At 35.7% G+C, this 21,730-nt stretch overlaps 1 protein-coding gene across 3 annotated transcripts in view; it reads right to left on the reverse strand.

The window, feature by feature from the left end:
- FNIP1 (folliculin interacting protein 1) overlaps positions 1-21,730 on the reverse strand; it is a 160,896-nt gene that overhangs the window by 46,087 nt on the left and 93,079 nt on the right. Inside the window, exons 3-8 of one of the 3 annotated variants that reach the window (XM_021701870.1) lie at positions 21,335-21,469; positions 17,841-17,941; positions 17,121-17,195; positions 11,769-11,860; positions 5,234-5,317; positions 3,997-4,068 (exon numbers count right to left, since the gene is read on the reverse strand). In XM_021701870.1, the coding sequence (XP_021557545.1) occupies positions 3,997-4,068; positions 5,234-5,317; positions 11,769-11,860; positions 17,121-17,195; positions 17,841-17,941; positions 21,335-21,469 (559 nt within the window). The remainder of the gene's footprint in view (positions 1-3,996; positions 4,069-5,233; positions 5,318-11,768; positions 11,861-17,120; positions 17,196-17,840; positions 17,942-21,334; positions 21,470-21,730) is intronic. The other 2 variants (XM_044917080.1, XM_021701872.1) reach the window with 2 other exon arrangements.

The following is a 21,730-nucleotide window of genomic DNA, read 5'->3' on the forward strand; positions in this document are numbered from 1 at the left end:
TTCTAGTTAGTTAACATAGAGTATAATATTAGTTTCAGGTGTACAATATAGTGATTCAGCAGTTCCACACAACATACCTTGCTCATCACAACAAGTGCATGCCTTAATTCCCGTCCCCTATTTAACCCATCCCCCCACCCACCTCCCTTCTGGTAACCATCAGTTCTCTGTAGTTAAGAATCTGTTTCTTGTTTTGCTTCTCTCTCATTTTTCCCCCTTGCTCGTTTGTTTCTTAGATTCCACATATGAGTGAAAGCAAATGTATTTGTCTTTCTCTCACTGACTTTTTTCACTTAGCTCAATACTCTGTAGCTCCATCTATATTGTTGTAAATGGAAGAGTTTATTCTTTTTTATGGGTTAGTAATATTCCACTGTATAAATATACCAAATCTTCTTTATTCTACTCATCAGTTGATGGATACTCCATCTGTTTCTGTAACTTGGCTACTGTGGATAATGCTGCTATAAACATGCACTGTAAACTGTATAAATGTGCATTAATTCTCTGAATTAATATTTTTATAGTACAATTGCTGGATTGCTGTGATTCATTTTAATGAAGCAGCTAGATTTTAAGAACAAAAGCTGTATTTGAAAATTAGTGTTTGAATGTCATTTGAAGATGTTATTTAAAAGCACATCATCTTATCCCTGTCACAATGGGTAGAATCAAATAAACAAGAAATAACAAGTGTTGACAAGGATATGAAGAGAAAGGACCCTCATGCACTGTTGGTGGAAATGCAAACTGGTACAGCCACTATGGAAAACAGTATGGAGGTTCCTCAAAAAACTAAAAAGCGAAATACCATATGATTCAGTAATTCCACTACTGGGTGTTTACCCAAAGAAAACAAAAACACTAATCTAAAAAGATATATGCACTCCTAAGTTTACTGCAGCATTATTTACAATAGCCAAGATATGGAAGCAATCCAAGTGTTCACTGATAGATGAAGAGATAAAGAAGATGTATACAATATTAGCCAATCATAAAATAGAATGAGATTTTGCCATTTGAAACAACACAGACAGACCCAGAGGGTATGATGCTAAGTGCAGTAAGTCAGACAAAGACAAATACCATATAATTTCACTTATATGTGGAATCTAAAAAACAAAACAAACAAAAAGCAGAAAGAGACCCATGAACACAGAACAAACTGATGGTTGCCAGAGAGAAGGGGGTTGGATGGGAAGGGCAAAATGGGTAAGGGGGAGTGGGAGATACAAGCTTCCAGTTATGGAATGAGTAAGTCACAGGGATAAAAAGGACAGCACAGGGAAGAGTCAGTGGTACTGTAACTGTTGTATGGTGGTAGATGGGAGTTACACCATGGTAAGCACAGCATAATGAGTAGAGTTGTCAAATCACTATGCTGTACATCTAAAACAGATGTAATACTGGGTGTTAAACTATACTTACAACTATACTTCAATAAAAAGAATAAAAGTAAAATAAAAGTCCCATTAACCCTTGAACATGGATTTGAAATGTGCAGGTCCACTTACACATTTTTTTTTCAATAAATACAGTGTAGTGTTGTAAATGTATTTTCTCTTCTTTATTATTTTCTTAACCACGTTTTTCTCTACCTTATGTTATTGTAAAAATACAGTATACAATACATATAACATAAAATATATGTTAATTGACTGTTCATGGTATCAGTAAGGCTTCCAGTCAACAGTAGGCTATTAGCAGTTGAGTTTTTAGCAAGTCAAAAGTTATATACAGACTTTTTTACTGCACAGGCGGAGGAGAGGTTTGCGCCCCTCACCCCTGCATTACTCAAGGGTCAACTGTACTCATGAATTGTTTCTGCACAGGTAGTAAAGCCTCTGAATGTTTAACCCCTTTCCGTAACAGTCATGACTATACCTACTAAGATCCAAAAAGAGAAAATCTTATAGATTACTCTCTGAAGCATTCTAAGGGGTGAAAGACATTCCAATAGAACCCATTATGGTTATAATTGCTGCAATCCCCTAATTGTGAGGATTATTCTCTTCCCAAAACCCCCTCTCTCCAGAAACTCTTTTTCTTGCCTGGAGTGTCAAAAGCTACAACCCTTTGTTTTTCCTTAGACTAGGAATCCTCTCCTTCTCTATGGTGGATCTAGAGAGGAAAAGACATTAAGGGCTTGCTTTTGTTTGGCAATATTTTAAATTCCCATCTTCATAATTACACCACATACTGAAAATTTCTGAGGTAATCAAAAACAGGAAAGCACATCAGATGATATATTACTTTTGGACATCAGGAGTGAAAACTAAAAGCCTGTCATTATGAAGATCTGTTCATTTCAATTCTCGCTAACAAATCCAATGATAAAGGTTAGAGTTTTATGTGCCATACAACTATCTGGATAGTCAATGAATTAATTCTAAACCATTTCCTTGAAAAGACCACATTTTTATCAGTATTATAAGTAAGTATTGTAAAACTCTGTAGTCTAAGACTGGATATGTATAACTAACCTGGGTATGGCTTCAGTGAAAAATCAAATGCTAATCTAAATTTGGAAAAAACTATGTGTTACCAAATTCTGGTATTAAAAATAACCCTACTGGAAAAAGAAGAAGATACACAATTAATTTAAAAGGTGTATGTGAATTTATGGCTTGAAAAAGATTTACAGATCTATCCAGCCACGCCCTTCAATTTATAGCTAAAGAAAATGAAGTACAGATATTAATTTATCACCTCTAAAATCTTGGATAAAATAATAAGAACTAAATTCCTATCACAGAAGAGAAAACTAAATCTCTAGATTACATAGAAGCAATGAGTATTAGAAGAAATATACACTAGATTAGTTCTTAAGAACAAAAATAAAAAAGTCAATTAGAAAAGGGTGAGATTATTTGAAAGATCAAGATTTTTCATATTAGAGAAGTAGTTCTCAACTCTAGCTATCCATCAGAATGAGGTATTGAGTTTTTCATTTTGTTTTGTTTTTCAAATACAGTTGCATAAGCCTTTCTCTAGGCTACATGATAGTCTTGGAGTACAGTTTAGGCATGTGAAACTTTTTTTTAAACCTCTTGTTATTCTAATGCATACCTAGGGATTACAATTCTGGTAAATTTGGACTTCCCATCTATACTCAAAACTGAATTATAAACAATTTAGACAGCAGAGCCATATAATGTGACAGTTCATATGGATAAAACACAGTGGATAAAAGTTTCTCATACCTAACAATAATGCAAGCCTAAGATACTCCTTTCTTTTACGCTATCTCTGGGCCCTGACAAACACTTTTCCTTTTAACTGGAAAGCCCTTCTTCCATGCCTTTGCCTGGATAACTCCTACTTAATTCTCAAAACACAACTCAAGTATTATCCTTCTGTAAAGCATTACTGGCGCCCTGCCCCTGGCCAAGGCTAAGTTAGGTTTCCTTTCCCTAAACCTCTCTGCACAGGTCTATCAGAACACATCACACAATGAAGGACAATTTTCCTGACTGTTCTCTCTGTAAACTCTGGGCTCCTTAAAGATAGAATGTGAGGTTTACTTTTTTTTTTTTCTTTTAATCTCTTGCGTGTTTCAATAAAGGTTAGTCCATATTTTGGAGTCCATATTTGAAAGCAATATATATATAGCATTGGTTCAAAATGCCTAAGCTTTTCTGGGCAAGAGACAGTCTGACAACTTAAAACTCCAGTTAAGAGCAAGCAGATATAAGCAAATGTGTTTTTTCTACTATGCCATTTAAGCCATCTCTTGAGCAACATTTTTTTCTTATACTGGCTAAGTCTAAGCCAATGTCCATTCATCTAGGCCGTACTCCACCAGGCACATGTAACACTAAACATGAAAATTTTAAATTTTACATATTTCTCCGTCATTACAATTCTCTTATAAGGCTAATATCAATACTAAAAACTGTGTACACGAAATTGGATGATAAAGGAAAAAATAAAAATCATTGTTGGCTAACAGTGATCTCATAAGAAAACTAGATTAACACATGAACCTGGCATTACCAGAGCGTGCTATGCCACTGTCTCTGTCTTCATTCAGCTCTCTTCCAGGCATGTCCATTGGGTTGCTGTGAACTGTGAATTAAGACAAAACTGTCAGTTAAAGCATATAATGCTATTCAGCGTGACGTTGCTTCTTTTATATAGCAAATGAAATCATGCTCATCTCACTGCATTCCTTTATTTTTTTCAATAGCATGGCACAAACCCAACACCAAGAGCTATTACTCAGTTGAACAAGCTTTGAGATCTAGGTGAAGATTGACATATAATATGAAAATATGATATAATATCTAAAGAAGCAAGGGATGACTAAAAGGAAGATACTCACAATACGCTACTAAATGACTAAAAAGCATGCTACTGAACAATAAGAATGATTCCTGCAGGCAAATAATGGGTATATGATGGTTCACTTTACTATTCCGCCAATATTAATGTATCTTTAAAAATTCCTCAAAATAAAAATTTTAAGAAAATTGTTTGAATAGTATGATCCAAATTAAATTGTGTTTTTTTTAGAAAGGTTCATTCTAGCTGACACATGGCTAATATAATTTTTTGCCCATTTTTCATATTTTTCAAATTTTCTGTAATAAATATGTATTGTTCCTATCTCATATTTGTAAGGAAAGTAAGTATTAATTAAAACAAAAAGTTAGATACAACTCCCTGGATACAAGGCATAAACACTCTATAATCATCAATTTAATGACATAAATACACTCACATATACCTTTTAGAGGTCAATATAGTGGTGCTTGTTCATCTAAATCTTAGCTCTAAGAGAAATCGTTCTTATGGAATAACACAGATCAGAAATTTCAAAATAATAACAGAGGACATTTTCTGCAATTGGTGAACTATGAGTACACAAAATTACTCAGCCATGGAAACAAGAGAGTGTCACATGAGAAATTCTAGCTGGTATTATAAGAAATAATGTTCATACTAAAATTTGGTTTAGGATTCTAAAGTTAAAATCATTATTTTATAATGAAATAAGAAATAACAAACTGAAATTTCATGAAAATGTCAATTCTACTGATAACTGAAAATTTCTGGAAAGTTTTAAGAACATACTCAGTAGAAAGGAATTAAGTTAACACTTGCTAAACAATGTTTTCTTAACCACACCCTCCCCAAATGCATTTATCTGCTCTCTTGTTTCCACAGCTTAACTACAGATTCTAGCCACTGGAGCACACCAACTAGTCTACCCACACAGCACATTGCAAACCTGCAAAGAAAGAGGCGCTCCTGATCAGGCGGAGCGGACCCTGTTCAGAGAATGCCCGCCTGGGGCTGCAGAACTGTGAAAGACCTACATGGCAAAAACGTAAAATATATATGAAAGAGGGCTGTTAGAGAAGCCACAAAGCGTCAGGAATAAAGGGTGAGCTTAGGCAGCACAAATGCAGACCAAGAGATATGGATAGAAGCTTTTAAACTGAGTAAGAATAATTCAAGCTGGCTTCCCTTCTTTAAAACAGGATGGTTTCTCTCTGGTCATAGCTTATGTCAAACAACAATTTCGTGCCTACTTACTAATAAATCTGTATATAATAATAACCTTCCACTATACAAGGTAAAAGTTATTTCAAATGTTCAATCCTTTCTAACCTAAAACAATGCTTTTAAAGATTCAAAAAAGCACAGTAATGTTATCTAAATAATTTGACATTTGCCAAATAAATTTATCTTTTAAAAAGTCAGGTTTTTTTTTTTTAAGATTTTATTTATTTATTTGAGAGAGCCCGTGCACGAGAGAGCACGAGAGAGAGAGAAAATGAGAGAGAAAGCATGAGCTGGGGGTGGGGGGGCAAAGGAAGAGAGAAAAGCAGACTCCCGGCTGAGCATGGAGCCCGCAGTGGGGCTCGATCGCAGGACCATGGGACCATGACCTGAGTTGAAGGCAGACACTTAACCGACGGAACCACCCAGCTACCCCAAAAAGTCAGTTTTAAGATTATAGCATTCTCCTGCCCCTGCAGTAAAGAGAAAAACCACCTAAGTGCTTGGCTGAGAAAAGAGAACACAACATATAACAAAGAGCAGAAAAGGGATCTACTGACAAATAGGTATCAAACTTGTTTTTTCTAACCTGGTGAAGTTACAAAGTAACTAACTTTGGAAGAAAGCAAAGTTCCTAAACCAAAAGTCAGCCACAATGGAAGCAGGAACACTAACGCAACCCATCAGGGCCAGACTCCCAGCTGTCCAGAAAATATGGCTGCCACACACTGGACCAAACACAGAGTCTGAAGACTCAAAGGGGCAACATTATAGCCTGGAAGCAAGCAGCTGGGTTGCCTGCTATGCTTAATCAAGATGGCCTGAAGAGCCACCTAGGAGGTTACCCAGGATAGAATAGGGGCTTTCTGTTTTATCAAGTGACAAATGTATTTTTCAAATTGCTAATGGATATTTTTCTACAACAAGAATTTCTAAAACTATAGTGCATTTGCAGCAATCTTTCTGTGTTTCAACTGTTCAGCTCTTTCTTCAATTCTCTCTAGCTACTTCAAAACTTATCTACTCTCTTTAAACTCCTTCCCTATCTACCTCCTTCCTTACTTTCAGGATATGACTGTCTCCCTCATATGCATGTGTGCACACAAACAAAATTTACTAGATAGGAACTCTCCTGTTTCCTACCACCTTGTCTCCAAACGTAATCAAATTCTGGCCCACCTGTCTCCTTCCTGCTAGAGTTAGGAACCCACTCCTCCCTCCCTTCCAAAGCTAATTCTGTGTCAGCTAGGGCCTTCAAAAATCTCACTTTACCACTTCTCTCTCTACCCTTACCCTCCTTATAACCTCCTATTCCATCAACATTTAAACACAGTCAAAACTAGTGGTGCCTGGGTGGCTCAGTTAAGCCTCCGACTCCTGATTTCGGCTCAGGTCATGATCTCAGGGTTGTGAGATCGAGCCCCGCATCAGGCTCCAACGCTGAGCTTGGAGCCTCCTAAGATTGTCTCTCTCCCTGCCCCCACTTCTCAAAAAAATAAAACAAAAAAGTTATTTAAAAAAGCACAGTCAAAACTATTCTCTCCATATATCTAATCTTATATAGTTCAATAGTTCTTAAAATGTGGTCTAAAGACTCCTTGGGGTCCTTGCAACCCTTTCAGGGGTCTGTATAAAACTGTATTTTCTTTTTTTCTTTTTTAAAGATTTTATTTATTTGACAGAGAGAGACACAGCGAGAGAGGGAACACAAGCAGGGGGAGTGGGAGAGGGAGAGGCAGGCTTCCCGCAGAGCAGAGAGCCCGATGCGGGGCTCGATCCCAGGACCCTGGGATCATGACCTGAGCCGAAGGCAGACGCCTAATGACTGAGCCACCCAGGCGCCCCCTAAAAACTGTATTTTCTTAATACACGTCAACCAAAACAACATAGTACGAGAGAATGAATGCAGAAGCAGATATAAGGATTAAGTTGTATTCTATTAAGCCAGAAATGAAGGAGTTTTGCAAAAATGTAAAACAATGCCACTCTCCTCATTAAATTTTCATGGAAAATAGTCATTTCATAACATGTAATTATATTAACATGAAAAAAGTTGTTTTTTTAATGACTTAATAAATTTTAAAATGTTGTTTTAATTTTTTTTTTTTAAGATTTTATTTATTTATTTGAGAGAGAGAGAATGAGAGACAGAGAGCATGAGAGGGAGGAGAGTCAGAGGGAGAAGCAGACTCCCCGCTGAGCAGGGAGCCCGATGTGGGACTCGATCCCGGGACTCCAGGATCATGACCTGAGCCGAAGGCAGTCGCTTAACCAACTGAGCCACCCAGGTGCCCCTATTGTTTTAATTTTTAATACATCATATATCAATAAAGGTAACCCACATAAACAAAAGCTCTCTGTGTTCCTCAGTAATTTCTAAATGCGTAAAAGGTCCTGAGACCAAAAAGAACCACTCCTTAAATCTTGGAAGAAAGAATGACCTCTGAGTCCCTCCTCAACTCTGGCTTCTATTCTCTCCACTGAAACTGCTCACATAGGCCACCAAAAGCCTTCCTACTGATTAATGCAGTCCATACTCTTATATTACCTTATTATATATTTGATGCTGACTAAATTACACTTTGAACTTTTCCCCACAGTTCCCAATGATTACACACTAGGTTTTTTCCTTAATCCTCTTATGTGCTTCTCTTCACCTACTCCTTCCTTCTTTAAGCCAGCATTCCCCAGGATTTTATCCTCAACAACCTTTCCTTCTCATTATTTAAGATTTCCTAGGTCACCTCATTCATTCTTACACTTTCACTTATCATTTATAAGTTAATGCTTCACAAATCCATGGTAGATACAGCTAACTGTCTAACAAAGAACTGTGTTCTCCCTTCTATTTTATCAAGTAGTTCTGAGAAGTTACCCAGCTAGGGATCTTATTTCTCAAATCACCTTATATTATAGGTGAAGCCATGTGATTAGTTACCACTAACAGAATGTGAACAAAACTGATATAGGTCATGTTCACACTGAGGTTGGTTATGAAATGGATGTGCCTTTTCAATACTCAATTCCTTTCCAATGGCTTCGTGCAGCTGAGCACAACCTTGGAAACCACATGTTGAAAAAGGCAGAACTCCAAGAAGGAAGGAGATTGGACCTCTGAAACACTGCTTGGAGAAAAACTGTTTATCAATGAGGAACATCCTTTTGAACTTCACATGACTGGGAAAAAAAACCAAAACTCTACTGCTTTAAAATTATTACATGCTCACTAATTTTTATGTTATAGCACCTACCACTACATCTACTAACGAACTATAATGGATATCTTTACTTGAATAACCAACCAATACTTCCGTTCCAACATACATAAACCTAAAGTCACCAATTCCTAATTTCTTCTGTTCCTTCTATTGAATGGCACCAATATCCAAGCAATTACACAACCAGACAGTAAAGTGCCACACCTGATTCCTCCTTTCTTCTCCCTTCTTCCATCTAATTTCCAAGTCCTGTCCATTCTATTTCCCATAACGAACCTCTCAACAACTCTCTGTCCTCACTGACACAGTCTTATTCTAGGTCTCCAGTATCTGTCACTTGGATTATCAGAAGGACTCTTCTATTACAGATCTTTTCCTCAATCCCATTGGTTCACTTGAATCCTTTTCCACTGCAATCAGAATACTCTTTTGTAGATATAAAGCTAATCTGATCATATTTCTCTATTCTGACAACTCCTCTGTGGTCACCTTCAGAATGCACCGCAAAGATTCCAGCTATAAGGAGTATAATTGACTAAGTACCCCAAGCTGATGTGTTCTGACATCTGTTGTGATGTTTGTGCAAGGCCACATATCCCAAAGGCTGTTCCTAGCCAGGGACTGATCACAGCAGAAATAGTAAGGCAGACACATTTTGGCAACACATTAACAATGAACTTTGACTTAAATACTTGGTAGGAGAGGACACTTCCATTCAATCTTCTTTCATTTGGGGTCAGACTTGCATCACAATCTGAGGGCTCTCTTGACCTTTCCCAGCTCCCTCCTCATTTTCTCTTACATTGTCATTTTTCCTAATATTATCCTTGCATGTTTAATCGTGTCTTGCACCTGTTAAAAAACAGGTAGAGGACCCAAACTAACACACCCTCACTACTATCCAACTGCTTAAAGCCTAAGTTCAAATTCCTCACTACAGCCCAAAGCACCCTTTGTCATCAACTTCCTACTCACTTTTTTATTTCTTTTAACTCTCTTTACTCCTATTCTTTGCTCCATCAAAGAAGGGGATTTATTCACCTTCTTTCCTCATGCTATCATCTCTTGCTCCTAGGTCTGTGTACACACTACTGCTTTTTCCTAGAATATTTCTGTGCCCAAACACAGGGCTAATCCTTCCAGGTTAGGCTTCACTTCTTCAAGAAAGTCTGGGACTCTCCAGGACTGGATTAGGTACTCTTCCTCATTTCTATCACACCATGCTCTTTAGCATGTCCAAGAATTAACTGCACTCTACTATAACTGTTGTATTACTTGTGTGATTCCCACTAACTACTGTATTACTTGTGTGATTCCCACCATTGAGGCAGGAAGTTGTCTGCTTCGCCACTGCACCCTCAGGGACTAGCAGAGTGCTTAGCATAGAAGAGGTGCTTGAGAAATATTTGCTGATTAACTGGAAATGTAAAGAAAATAAGAAATGGTACTCAAATATCCTTGATTCACAATTACAAACGTGAAAGTAAAAGCCACTCATTATTTAAAGTCTACACTTTTTTAATGGATTAATTTCCTATCCTGTATTAAAACAGAAAAGATGAGTGTATTTAGTATCCATAAGGTAATTTACTATTTTAAGTGATAATGGATTTGTATTACTAAAATAAACAGCTTTTAATTAACCTCTTGAGCTTTGGAAAGTATCAAATTACAAAGAAAAAAGATTCAGTTATCTCCTTGTCACATTTTTACTTTATTAAAACCAATGAAATAGGGGCGCCTGGGTGGCTCAGATGGTTAAGCGTCTGCCTTCGGCTCAGGTCATGATCCCAGGGTCCTGGGATCGAGTCCCGCATCGGGCTCTCTGCTCCTTGGGAGCCTGCTTCTCCCTCTGCCTCTCTCTCTCTCAGTCTCTCATGAATAAATAAATAAAATCTTAAAAAAAAAACCAATGAGTTATGAAAAAGCAGTACTATTTTTCTAAAAAATGTACAAACTTTCTTTTTTAAAAAGACTTATTTTGGGAGAGAGAGGAAGAGCATGAGAGCAGGGGGAGGGGCAGAGAGAATCTCAAGCAGACTCACCACTGAGCACAGAGCCCGACGCGGGGCTTCATCTCACAACCCTGAGATCCTGACCTGAGCCGAAATCAAGAGCTGGACGCTTAACCAACTGAGCCACCCAGGCTCCCCAAAATATGCAAACTTTCTAAAGTACATGCCTGACACTGTAACTAGCCCATACCACTTGCTGAATAAATGGTTGTTCGTTTGAATGAACATAAATTATAAAAAATAATAGAATGCAATATGGTTCAAGTTGGAAGAAAAACTGTTTCCTGCTTATATATATAACTAATATTTATTAAAATCAATTTGAAATAAAAATTCTCACTAAATAAAGAAAAAGAGAAGTATTTATCCTAGTCTAATTGCTGTCCACGTTCTGGCATGTTAGTTATTTATGTACCAGGAATATGACCAGCATCAATTTAGTTTAGCTTTGTAGGGTAAAACAAATGACTAGAAATTTTAGGAACAGTTTGTCACTTCAAAATGTTGAACTTAAATAATAACAACAATCAACTATCCAAATTACTAACTAAGCTGTTATTTTAATAAATCTTTAAAGGAATATCAAATTTGAATATCTGCTCATCTATCTGAATTCAGGTCACAAAAATGAACACCATTTTAAAATTACTTTTATGGTTAGGGAAGAGAGAAGGGAGAAAGTGTAATACCAGTCTTCTTCAGCTGAAATATTAAAAAAAGCTGGTAAGGACTTTTTGTATCAATGACAGTGCCTTTCAAAGATGCATCAAAGTTATAAACAAGAAACAAACCAGATATATCTTCAGCAGCTTTTTTCACATATAAAATACTCTGTTCAAATATACAAAAAGTATGTTTTTCAAATAATACAAATGTTATACATACTTCCAATTTAAATTCCTTTTCCACTTCTAGTATGTCAAACTCTGTGGTCTTATTAAAAGATCTACATTATTAAGAAAGAACTGCAAATTCTTGTTATACTGTTAACCTATATAAAACTTGTAAAACCAAAGGAACCATTTACCTATATTTCCAAGTAGTCCATTCATAACTGTGTTATTATCAGCCTTTAGTGTACTGTTGTCCTGATTGATGAATTCAAGACTGTCTTGCAGCCTAAACGGGGAAAAGAAACAATAAATTGCAAATTCATTTTATGCTCTTGATGGCAATTCTTTGCATATCTCAATGAAATTTTAAGTATAAAACTGTTTTTTTTTTTTTAAGTTTTAAGTATTCTTCTTAGTTTATAGCATTGAATCAGGGGTTGGCAACCCCTGAGGACTAAATCCAGCCTGCTGCCTGTTTTTATAAATAAAGTTTTATTGGAAAACAGCCATGCTATGTATACAGCCATGTATGTACTGTATATGGCTGCTTTAATGCTACAATGGTAGAGCTGACAAACCAGACATACTTCCTGGCCCACAAAGCCAAAATTATTTACTATTTAGAACTTTACAGAAAAAGGTTACTGACCCTAATTTAAATTGTAAAGGCTTTCCCTCATATTTTGGACCTGAAATTATTTTCTAAACTTCTGGCAGGAAAAGAAGAAAAAAAAAAAAAGTATCATTAGTTCATACATTATAAATGAACTATATCACTCCTGTTAGTAAATTATTCAAAATAACAAAAATAAAATTACTTTATGCTTTTAGTACAAAGTATCTTCCTAGGGATTTTAAAAACCATCAGTAAAAAATTAGAAAAGATGAAGAAACTGAGAGGATCAGAGCTGGAATCAGAGATTCCAAAGCAGGATCTCTAATTTCTACTTTAGTGTTAAACTCCTGAAAATTAGCACTTTTAACATCAGTATTTTTTAAGCATCCATAATCCTGTGAAAAAATATCTCTCCCCTTTCCTTCCTTCCTAAAAGAAAAGTTAATAAAGAGCTATAAGTATTAGAACCTTAGCTAATAAAACCCCTGATAAGTCTTTTTGGAGCATTTACAATTAATGGAACCCTTGAGAATTTTTCTAGTTTTGAGTAGCCTCCTTGCTACCTCTCCTGCTGCTTTTGACTCTGTAACCCCACAGATTCTGGCTAGCCAGAGTTCTGATCTGGGCCCCGAAGTCCATCACTGGAATCCACTAACACCTCACCCTAACCCTAGTCCTTCATTTACTAAGTTCTGCATGTAGCCCATGATTCTAATATCAGGCCTGCCCTTGTTTCAGCTTCACTTTTCTAATCTTGGCATTAACACCTTGTGGTAATCTTGTGCCCCACCATGGGTGACCTAGGCCACTCCTGATTGCAGACTTAATTCTGCAAGGGATCTGAAAACTGAAGAGCACAATATACAGATGCTAACTCAGCATGGCACACAAAATGGAAAATCAGTATCTCATCCTAACATGGGAATGTCGTCAACATTTTACTTCCAGATATAGCTTCTAGGAGCAAATTAGAGAAAGAGAAAGCACATTTCCTATTCTTCAACTAAACTCAAATGAGAAGTAATCTGGACTCCATACAGAGAGCAGCTGAATGAATTAAAAAAAATAACACCCAACAATATGCTGCCTACAAGAGACTCAGTTCAGCTTTAAGGATACATACAGGCTCAATGTGAAGGAACAGAAAAAGATAATCCATGTAAATGGAAATAAAAAAAGAGCAAAGAAAGCTATACTTAGAAAAAATAGACTTCAAGCCAAAAACAGTAACAAGAGAGAAAAATGGTCATATAATACAAGGAGCAATTCATCAAGAAGACAGAGCATGTAACAATCATAAATACAAATGCACTCAACATCAGAGCACCTAAACATATTAAGCAAACACTGACATATCTAAAGAGACAACAATGCAGTAATTAGTAAAGGACTTTAACATTCTACTTTCGACAATGAACAGATCATCCAGACAGAAAGTCAACAAAGAAATGTTGGACTTGAACCATACCTTACGCCAAATGGAACTAACAGATAAATACATATATAGGTATATCCAAGAGTAGCAGAATACCATTCTCCTCAAGTGGACATGGAACATTTTCTAATACAGATCACATGATAGGTCACAAAACAAGTTTTAGTAAATTTAAGAAGGCTGAAATCATACCAAGTACCGTTTCTGACCAGAATGGTATAATACTAAAAATCAGTAACAAAAGGAAAGCTGGACAGTTCACAAATATGTGGAGATTAAACAACATGATCCTGAACAACCAATGAGTCAAAGAAGAAATCAAAAGGCAAATCAAGAAATACCTTGAAACAAACAAAAATGGAAGCACAGCATATCAAAACCTGTGAGATGTTACAAAAGCAGTTCAAAGAGGGAGGTGATAGCAATAAATGTCTACAGTAAGAAGCCAAAAAGATCTCAAATAAATGACGTTGAATTATACCTCAAAAAATGAGGAAAAAAACAAAGCCCACAGTTAGTTAGGAAGGAAGGAAATAAAGATCAATGGGAGAATAAATGAAATAGAAAAAAGAAAAATAACATTGAAGATCGATGAAACTAAGAGCTGGTTTTCTGAGGAGACAAAATCAACAAACCTTTAGCTAACTCAGAAAAAAAAAGAGAAGACTCGAATAAATGAAATGAAAAACGAAAGAGACATTACATCTGATACCATACAAATAAAAAGGATCATGAGACCACTATAAACAGTTACACACCAACAAAACAGATAACCTATAAGAAATGGATAAATTCCTAGAAACATACAACCTACCAAGAATGAATCATGAAGAAATAAAAAATCTGAACAGACCAATAATGAGTAAGGAAAATGAATCATTAATCAAAAACCTCCCAACACAGAAAAGCCAAGGGGACCACATGGTTTCCTTGGTAAATTCTACCAAACATGTAAAGAAGAATTAATGCCAATTCTACTCAAATTGTTCCAAAAATCAAAGAAGGAACAATCCCAAACTCATCTTACAAGGCCAGCATTACCCTGACACCAAGGCCAGATAAGGACATTATAAGAAAATTACAGATCACTTCTCCTGAATATTATAAATGCAAAAATTCTCCACAAAATATTAGCAAACCAAATTCAACAGAACATTAGAAGATCATTCAATATGATCAAGTGGGATTTTATCAGTGGATTGCAAGGATGCTTCAATATACACAAAGCAATAAATGAGAATTACCACATTAAAAGAATGAAAGATAAAAATCACATGATTATGTCAACAGATGCAGAAAAATCATATGACCGGGGTGCTTAGGTGGCTCAGTCGGTTAAGTGTCTGCCTTCAGCTCAGGCCATGACCCTGGGGTCCTGGGAAGGAGCCCTGCATTGGGTTCCCTGCTCTGCGGGGAGCCTGCTTCTCCCCTCTCCTCCCCACTCGTGCTCTCTGTCACTATCTCTGTCTCTCTCTCTCTCAAATAAATAAATAAAAATCTTTAAAAGAAAGAAAGAGAAAGAAAGGAAGAGAGAGAGAAAAAGCATATGACAAAATACAACATCTTTCCATGAAAAAAAAAAAAAACCCTCAAAAAGTAGGCTGGAAGAACAAATACTGTTAAAATGTCCATAATACCCAAAGTCATCTATAGATTCAATGCAAGTCTTATCAAAATTCCAATGGCATTTCTCCAAGAAATAAGAGAACAATCCTAAAATTTGTACAGAGCTACAAAAGACCGTTAGTAGCCAAAGCAATCCTAAGAAAAACTATGCTACAACACTAACATAATCAAACAGTATAGTACTGGCATAAAAATAGACACACAAACCAATGGAACAGAATTCAAGAGCCCAGAAAAAAACCCTGTATATACAGTCAACTAATATTTGATAAGGGACATTTAACTGGGAAAGGATAGTGCCTTCAATAAATGATGATGGGAAAACTGGATAACCACATGCAGATGAATGAAATTAGAACCCTATCGTACACCACTCACAAAAATGAACTCAAAATTGATTAAAGATATAAACAAAAGACCCCAAAACTGCAAATCTCCTAGAAGAAACCATAGGGTTTAAAAAGCTCCTTGACAATGGTCATAGCAGCAGTTTCCTAGATATGACACAAACAGCACAAGCAACAAAAGCAAAAATAAGTAAATGGGAGTACATCACACTAAAAAGCCTCTACACAGCAAATAAACAACTGATAAAATTAAAAGGCAAACTATGGAATGGTAAAAAATATTTGCAAATCCTTTATCTAATAAAGGGTTAATATCCAAAATATATAAGTAATTCATACAAATCAACAGCAAAAAACAAACAACCTAACTAAAAAATTAATACTTCCTCTGAATATTCAGAAGAATTGAATAGACAATTTTCCAAAGAAGACATGCAAATGGCTAAGAGGTACATGAAGAGGTGCTCAATGTCACTAATCATCAGGGAAATGCAAATCAAACCATAACAAGGTATCACCTCTCACCTTTTATAATAGCTAACATCAAAAAGACAAGAGATTATCAAGTGGTGGACAGGGTATTGAGAAAAGGGAACCCTTGTGCACTGCTGGTGGAAATGTAAATTGAGGCAGCCACTGTGAAGACAGTATGAAGTTCTTCAAAAAATTAAAAATAGAACTACCATATGATCCAGGAATCCCACTTTTGGATATATATTCAAAGGAACTAAAATGAGGATCTCAGAGATATATGCACTCAGGTGTTCACTGTGGCATTAGTGACGACCATCCATAAATGGAGACAAACTGAGTGTCTATCATCAGATGAATGGATAAAATGTCACACACACACACAAAGACACACACACACACAGAAGAATATTATTTGACCATGAGAAAAGGGAATCCTGCCATTTGTGACAATCTGAATGAACCTTAAGGGCATCATGCTAACTGAAATAAGTCAGACAAAGAGAGACAAACACTGTATAGTATCATTTACATGTGCAATATAAAAAACTGAACACAGAGAAACAGAAACCAGGGTGATGGTTACCAGGGGTTGAGAATGGGGGAAATGGGGAGATAACAGTCAAAGGGTACAAACATCAATTATAGGATTATTAAGTTCTGAGATCTAATGTATAGCATGCTGACTATAGCTAATAATACTGTTATTTTATATACTTGAAAGTTGCTAAGAGAGTAAACTTTAAGTGTTCTCACCACAAAAAAGAAATGGTAATTTTGACAGGATGGAGGTGTTAGCTAATGCTATGGTGGTAATCATTTTGTAATATATAAATGTATCAAATAAATGTGGTGTACACATTAAATTTACACAATGTTGGATGTCAATTATATCTCAATAAAGCTAGAAGAAAAAAGTCTGACCTCCATAAACTTTCAAACTTCAGGAAGAAAATCTCAATTTAAGCTGCAACCCTAAGAACAGTCTGTTAGTTTTCACACTTTGCACATCCTAAATAATCCATTTCTCCCAGCATTCATAATCACTTACGTATTGAGACTTCCACAGATACTGCTGCCGGTCCGTGCAGTAAAAACTTTGCTGAGCATAAGTTGTGGAGGGGAACTATGAAGAAAAAGAAAGTGACAGAGACAGAGATCAAAACTAAAACATAAAGAACTTCTCAATTTATTACAAATAAAAATGTATATGGGCGCCCGGGTGGCTTAGTTGGTTAAGTGTTGGACTCTTGACTTTGGCTCAGGTCATGGTCTCAGGGTTGCAAGATCAAGCCCCATGTCAGGCTGCATGCTGTGCCTGGAGCCTGCTTAAGATTCTCTCTCCCCCAGGGGCGCCTGGGTGGCTCAGTCGGTTAAGCGTCTGCCTTCAGCTCAGGTCATGGTCCCAGGGTCCTGGGATCGAGCCCCGCATCGGGCTCCCTGCTCGGCGGGAAGCTTGCTTCTCCCTCCTCCCACTCCCCCTGCTTGTGTTCCCTCTCTCGCGGTGTCTCTCTCTGTCAAATAAATAAATAAAATCTTAAAGAAAAAAAGATTCTCTCTCTCCCTCTCCCTGTTCCCATCCCCCCCCACCGAAAAAGGTATAAATCACAAAGATTTCATTGCATAGTTACAACAGTCATGAAGTAGCATGAAACCCATAAAACACCATAAATCTGACAGGCTCAATCTGTGTGAAGACTACAGGAAATTCTCCCATCTTCAAAAATTACATGTTCTAAAATGGATTATGAAAAATCAGAAAAACCCTCACCGGATCTGATGAATTTTTAAGGTAGAACCTTTATAGCTCATTGCTACTGAGCCAAACATCATCTCTCCAAGCATATTGGCATCAGAAGAGCACCGAGAACCCTAAAAAATAACCATAACGTTAATAAAACTGCAAAATTTAAAACCTATTTCAAATATTGAATTTTACTGAAAATTCCTTTGCTACAGTTATTCTACATACTTTTTAAAAAAGTGATTCTACATTGTATACACTGTTCTATAGCTTGATTTTCTTCATTTCACAATGTGTTACAGATCTAACCATATTGTTATACAAAGACTCCTTCTGAAGAGCTGCATAGTATTCTACTGTATGAAAATACCACAGTTCACCTTACTGCTGGACATTTAGGTTAATTCCAGGTTTTTATAATACTTAATGCTTAAATGAACATTGTTAACTACATCTTTTGCATATGCAATGTTTCTCCAGGGCAGAAAGTAAGAAATAGAATTCACTAAACATACAGAACAGTTTTTACCACTCCTACTGTGCAAAAGAGGTATCTATAAACATGGTAATTTATATCTATTTTGTATTTTTTAAAAGGACTTACTTAAAACATTACAATGTCTTGCTCTCAAAGAACTCCAATTAAAAGTTATTCCTTTCCATTATTCTTTAAATGTCTCTGTCATCATAGGAGTCAGAAAAAAAGTAAAACTGAACTCATCCATTTGGTTACTAATTAGATACTATGATAAATATCACTAATTACCCACAAAATATCTTATTCTTTACTTTTGAAGTCTAATTTGTTTCAGGGCAGCAATGTGCACCACCCCCCCAAAATGCATTTCACAGCCTCCCTTGTAGACAAATTGTGAGTTGGTTTCTACATCCAAAAGGTTAAACTAATGGTTGGAATAGCACTTTCACAACTTATGCATTTATATGCATTCAACAAAGGCCTGGTCAATGAGATATAAATGGAAGTCACTGGAAATGGAGATGCCATATTAGGACCACAAGGCAATAATTACACATTAACTCTAGCTAAGTAGAAAGATAAGGATGCCTTGGTTTGTAAAGCCATCTTGAAACCCATGTACCATACCTAGATGGCCTTTCAGACTTGTCACGTGAACAAAATAATCCCTAGGAATAATGCAATTCCTAACTTACACAGTTATATAATAAAACAGGTGATGAGGAAGAGGACCTAAATAACTATCTAAGATAATAACTGATTATTATTCACAAATTTCACTAAGCCATTCCATCATAAAAAATAAAAAATTAGGAGTTTTAAAAAATATTTAAAAGACTCTTCTGATGATAACAAAGTGTTGAAGACCCCCATTTTACATGTGGAGGCCAGGGAACATATCTGCACACTATTTTTATTTTTATGTGATTCTTCTACTCTTCTGCTTATTTAATGCCCATCTGGGTTTTTAAAAAATCTATATATTTACATTGCTAGCTTTCTTAAAAAAGCATCTTCAAATAGCAATCTATTTCATTATATATAACTATTTTGTATTAGTTTTTTTTATATATATTCATTTACATATTATTTTTTCTCTCTTAGGTATTATAGTCTTAATTTTGTTTTAATAAAGACACAAAGCCAATGTTTAAGAAAAAAATCACTTCCGATATACCTGCTTACTAAAATAACTCATCTAGGGATCTGATTAAGAAAAAATTTTTATTTCAAAACACAAAGGTTTGGGTACTAAAAACAACATTTTAGGAACAGAGAGAATAATTCTTTTAATGATCAAGTGCGAAGGTTTTTTTTTTTTTTTAAGATCAATGCCTATCTTCAAAACTATTATGAATTCAAATATCAAAGCATTTACAGATTTTACTACTAAAACTGGAAAAGAGTCCTCAGAAAGCAAAATATAGTAAAAATAAATTCATGTTTAAATTTTATTAGACCAGGGCGCCTGGGTGGCTCAGATGGTTGAGCGTCTGCCTTCGGCTCAGGTCATGATCTCGGGGTCCTGGGATCGAGTCCCGCATCGGGCTTCCTGCTCCTTGGGAGCCTGCTTCTCCCTCTGCCTCTCTCTCTCTCTCTGTCTCTCATGAATAAATAAATAAAATCTTTAAAAAAAAAAAAAAAAAAAATTTTATTAGACCATATAGTTTGCCAGTAAAGGTTATCTTTGCCTGCTCTAATACATACCAAATAGTTATCATGAATGTCACTGGCATGTTATATATTTTTATGAAACATAATCTATAATAAAGGTTATAATTTAAAAAGTGCTATTATCTTTCACGCTTTTTTTAAATAAGGCCTTTATTTAAAAGGTCAATTTTTTAAGTACCTATTGCTAGAAGCTTTTAATCTGTAATAATCTGTGTAGACCAAAAATAATGTTCTAGTTACCGAAAATCACATTTATCAAGTGTAGTGAACTATATGCTACAATAATTCAATGTCTCTTGCTAAAAAAGCAGATTTCCAGGACCATACTGAGCCTATATCAGAATATCTGGGCACGTAGCCTGGGAATATGAACTTTAAAAAAGAAAATCTCTAGGGATCTTGATGCAACATGAGGGTGCAATCACTCAATGCTTCAGGGTTTCTGCAATCTGGATCCAAGGGCTAATATTGATTTTTAACTGCATTGTATCAGGCAGATATGCAGGTTTACACAATTCATCAAATCAGCAAACACCCAACATGGTATAAGTATGATGATGTCACATAGCATAACACTATTAGGAACTTACTAAGGTATCATGCTTAAGCTGGAGGAGAAACAGGGGAAGACCCCTGGGGCAACTATATAGTACCTCCTAGTATCTGGATTTTAAACACTTCAGAGCTCTTTCATATACACTGTCACATTGACATGAAGAAGGGTCACTTCCCATCCAAACACAATTACTAATTACAAATAATTTAAAGACCCAGAAGTCCATGTTGATATTGCTAAATATAAAATACCTGTGATTCATTCATGCAAACTTGGATGACACAAATAAATTCACATAGATGACATTCACTTGGTATGAAGCCAAGCATTTAATCTTATGTAAAATACAACAAGTTTATACATAAGTTCCCATTAGGTACTAATTAGTTTAACTTTGTATTTTAAAAGAGTCAGATTACTTCTGAAGTATATAAATGTCCATTTCTGCATGTGTATACTTCCAATCATACTACAATTTCATACTACAGCCAAACTGTATTATTAGTTTATATTTATATTCATATTTCAATAATTTATAAGTATCTAAAATGAATTATTCTGGTAGCCCAAAAAATCTGAATTGGGAAATAAAAGGGAGAAACTACCCCTTGCTACGTATGCCCACAGTTTCTGAACTTCCTAAGATTTATCAAAATGCATAAACTTACTTATTTAATTACCTGCCTCCCCAGAAAGTTAAGGACTAGTTCCTGTTATATCCCCAGTCCCTAGGATAGTGCATAACACATTGTAGGTACTCAAAAGTAGTTGTGAGTGAATGAATGAATAAATAAATGACATCAATGATCTTACTTGGTACTTTGAACACTGGTCTTTTACATCAGAAGATGAAGTCACAGAACTATCCAGTGAGGAAGAACTGTCTCCTCCAGGTTTCAGTTGGCAGCATTTCCCAAAGACTTTTACTTGAGCATCACTACAGAGTTTCTGAAATAGAGATATTATGCCCATTCATATTAATAAAAGACTTTTCATCATATACAAGTTTAATTATAGTATAAAAACCTTTGAAAAACCAAGTATGAGATAATTCAAAGTAATATAACCTTGGTAAAATGATTTGCATTTTACTGCATTTTCTCCAGTACTGTTTTCCATTCTTGTGGAGTTTGTATTGTGCTTTTCTCACCAAGGTTATCAAATCATGGAATTTTTCTTATCATTATGGTCTACAACAATGTTCATTAC

Source organism: Neomonachus schauinslandi, chromosome 7, assembly GCF_002201575.2.
Source record: "Neomonachus schauinslandi chromosome 7, ASM220157v2, whole genome shotgun sequence".
NCBI lineage: Eukaryota > Metazoa > Chordata > Mammalia > Carnivora > Phocidae > Neomonachus > Neomonachus schauinslandi.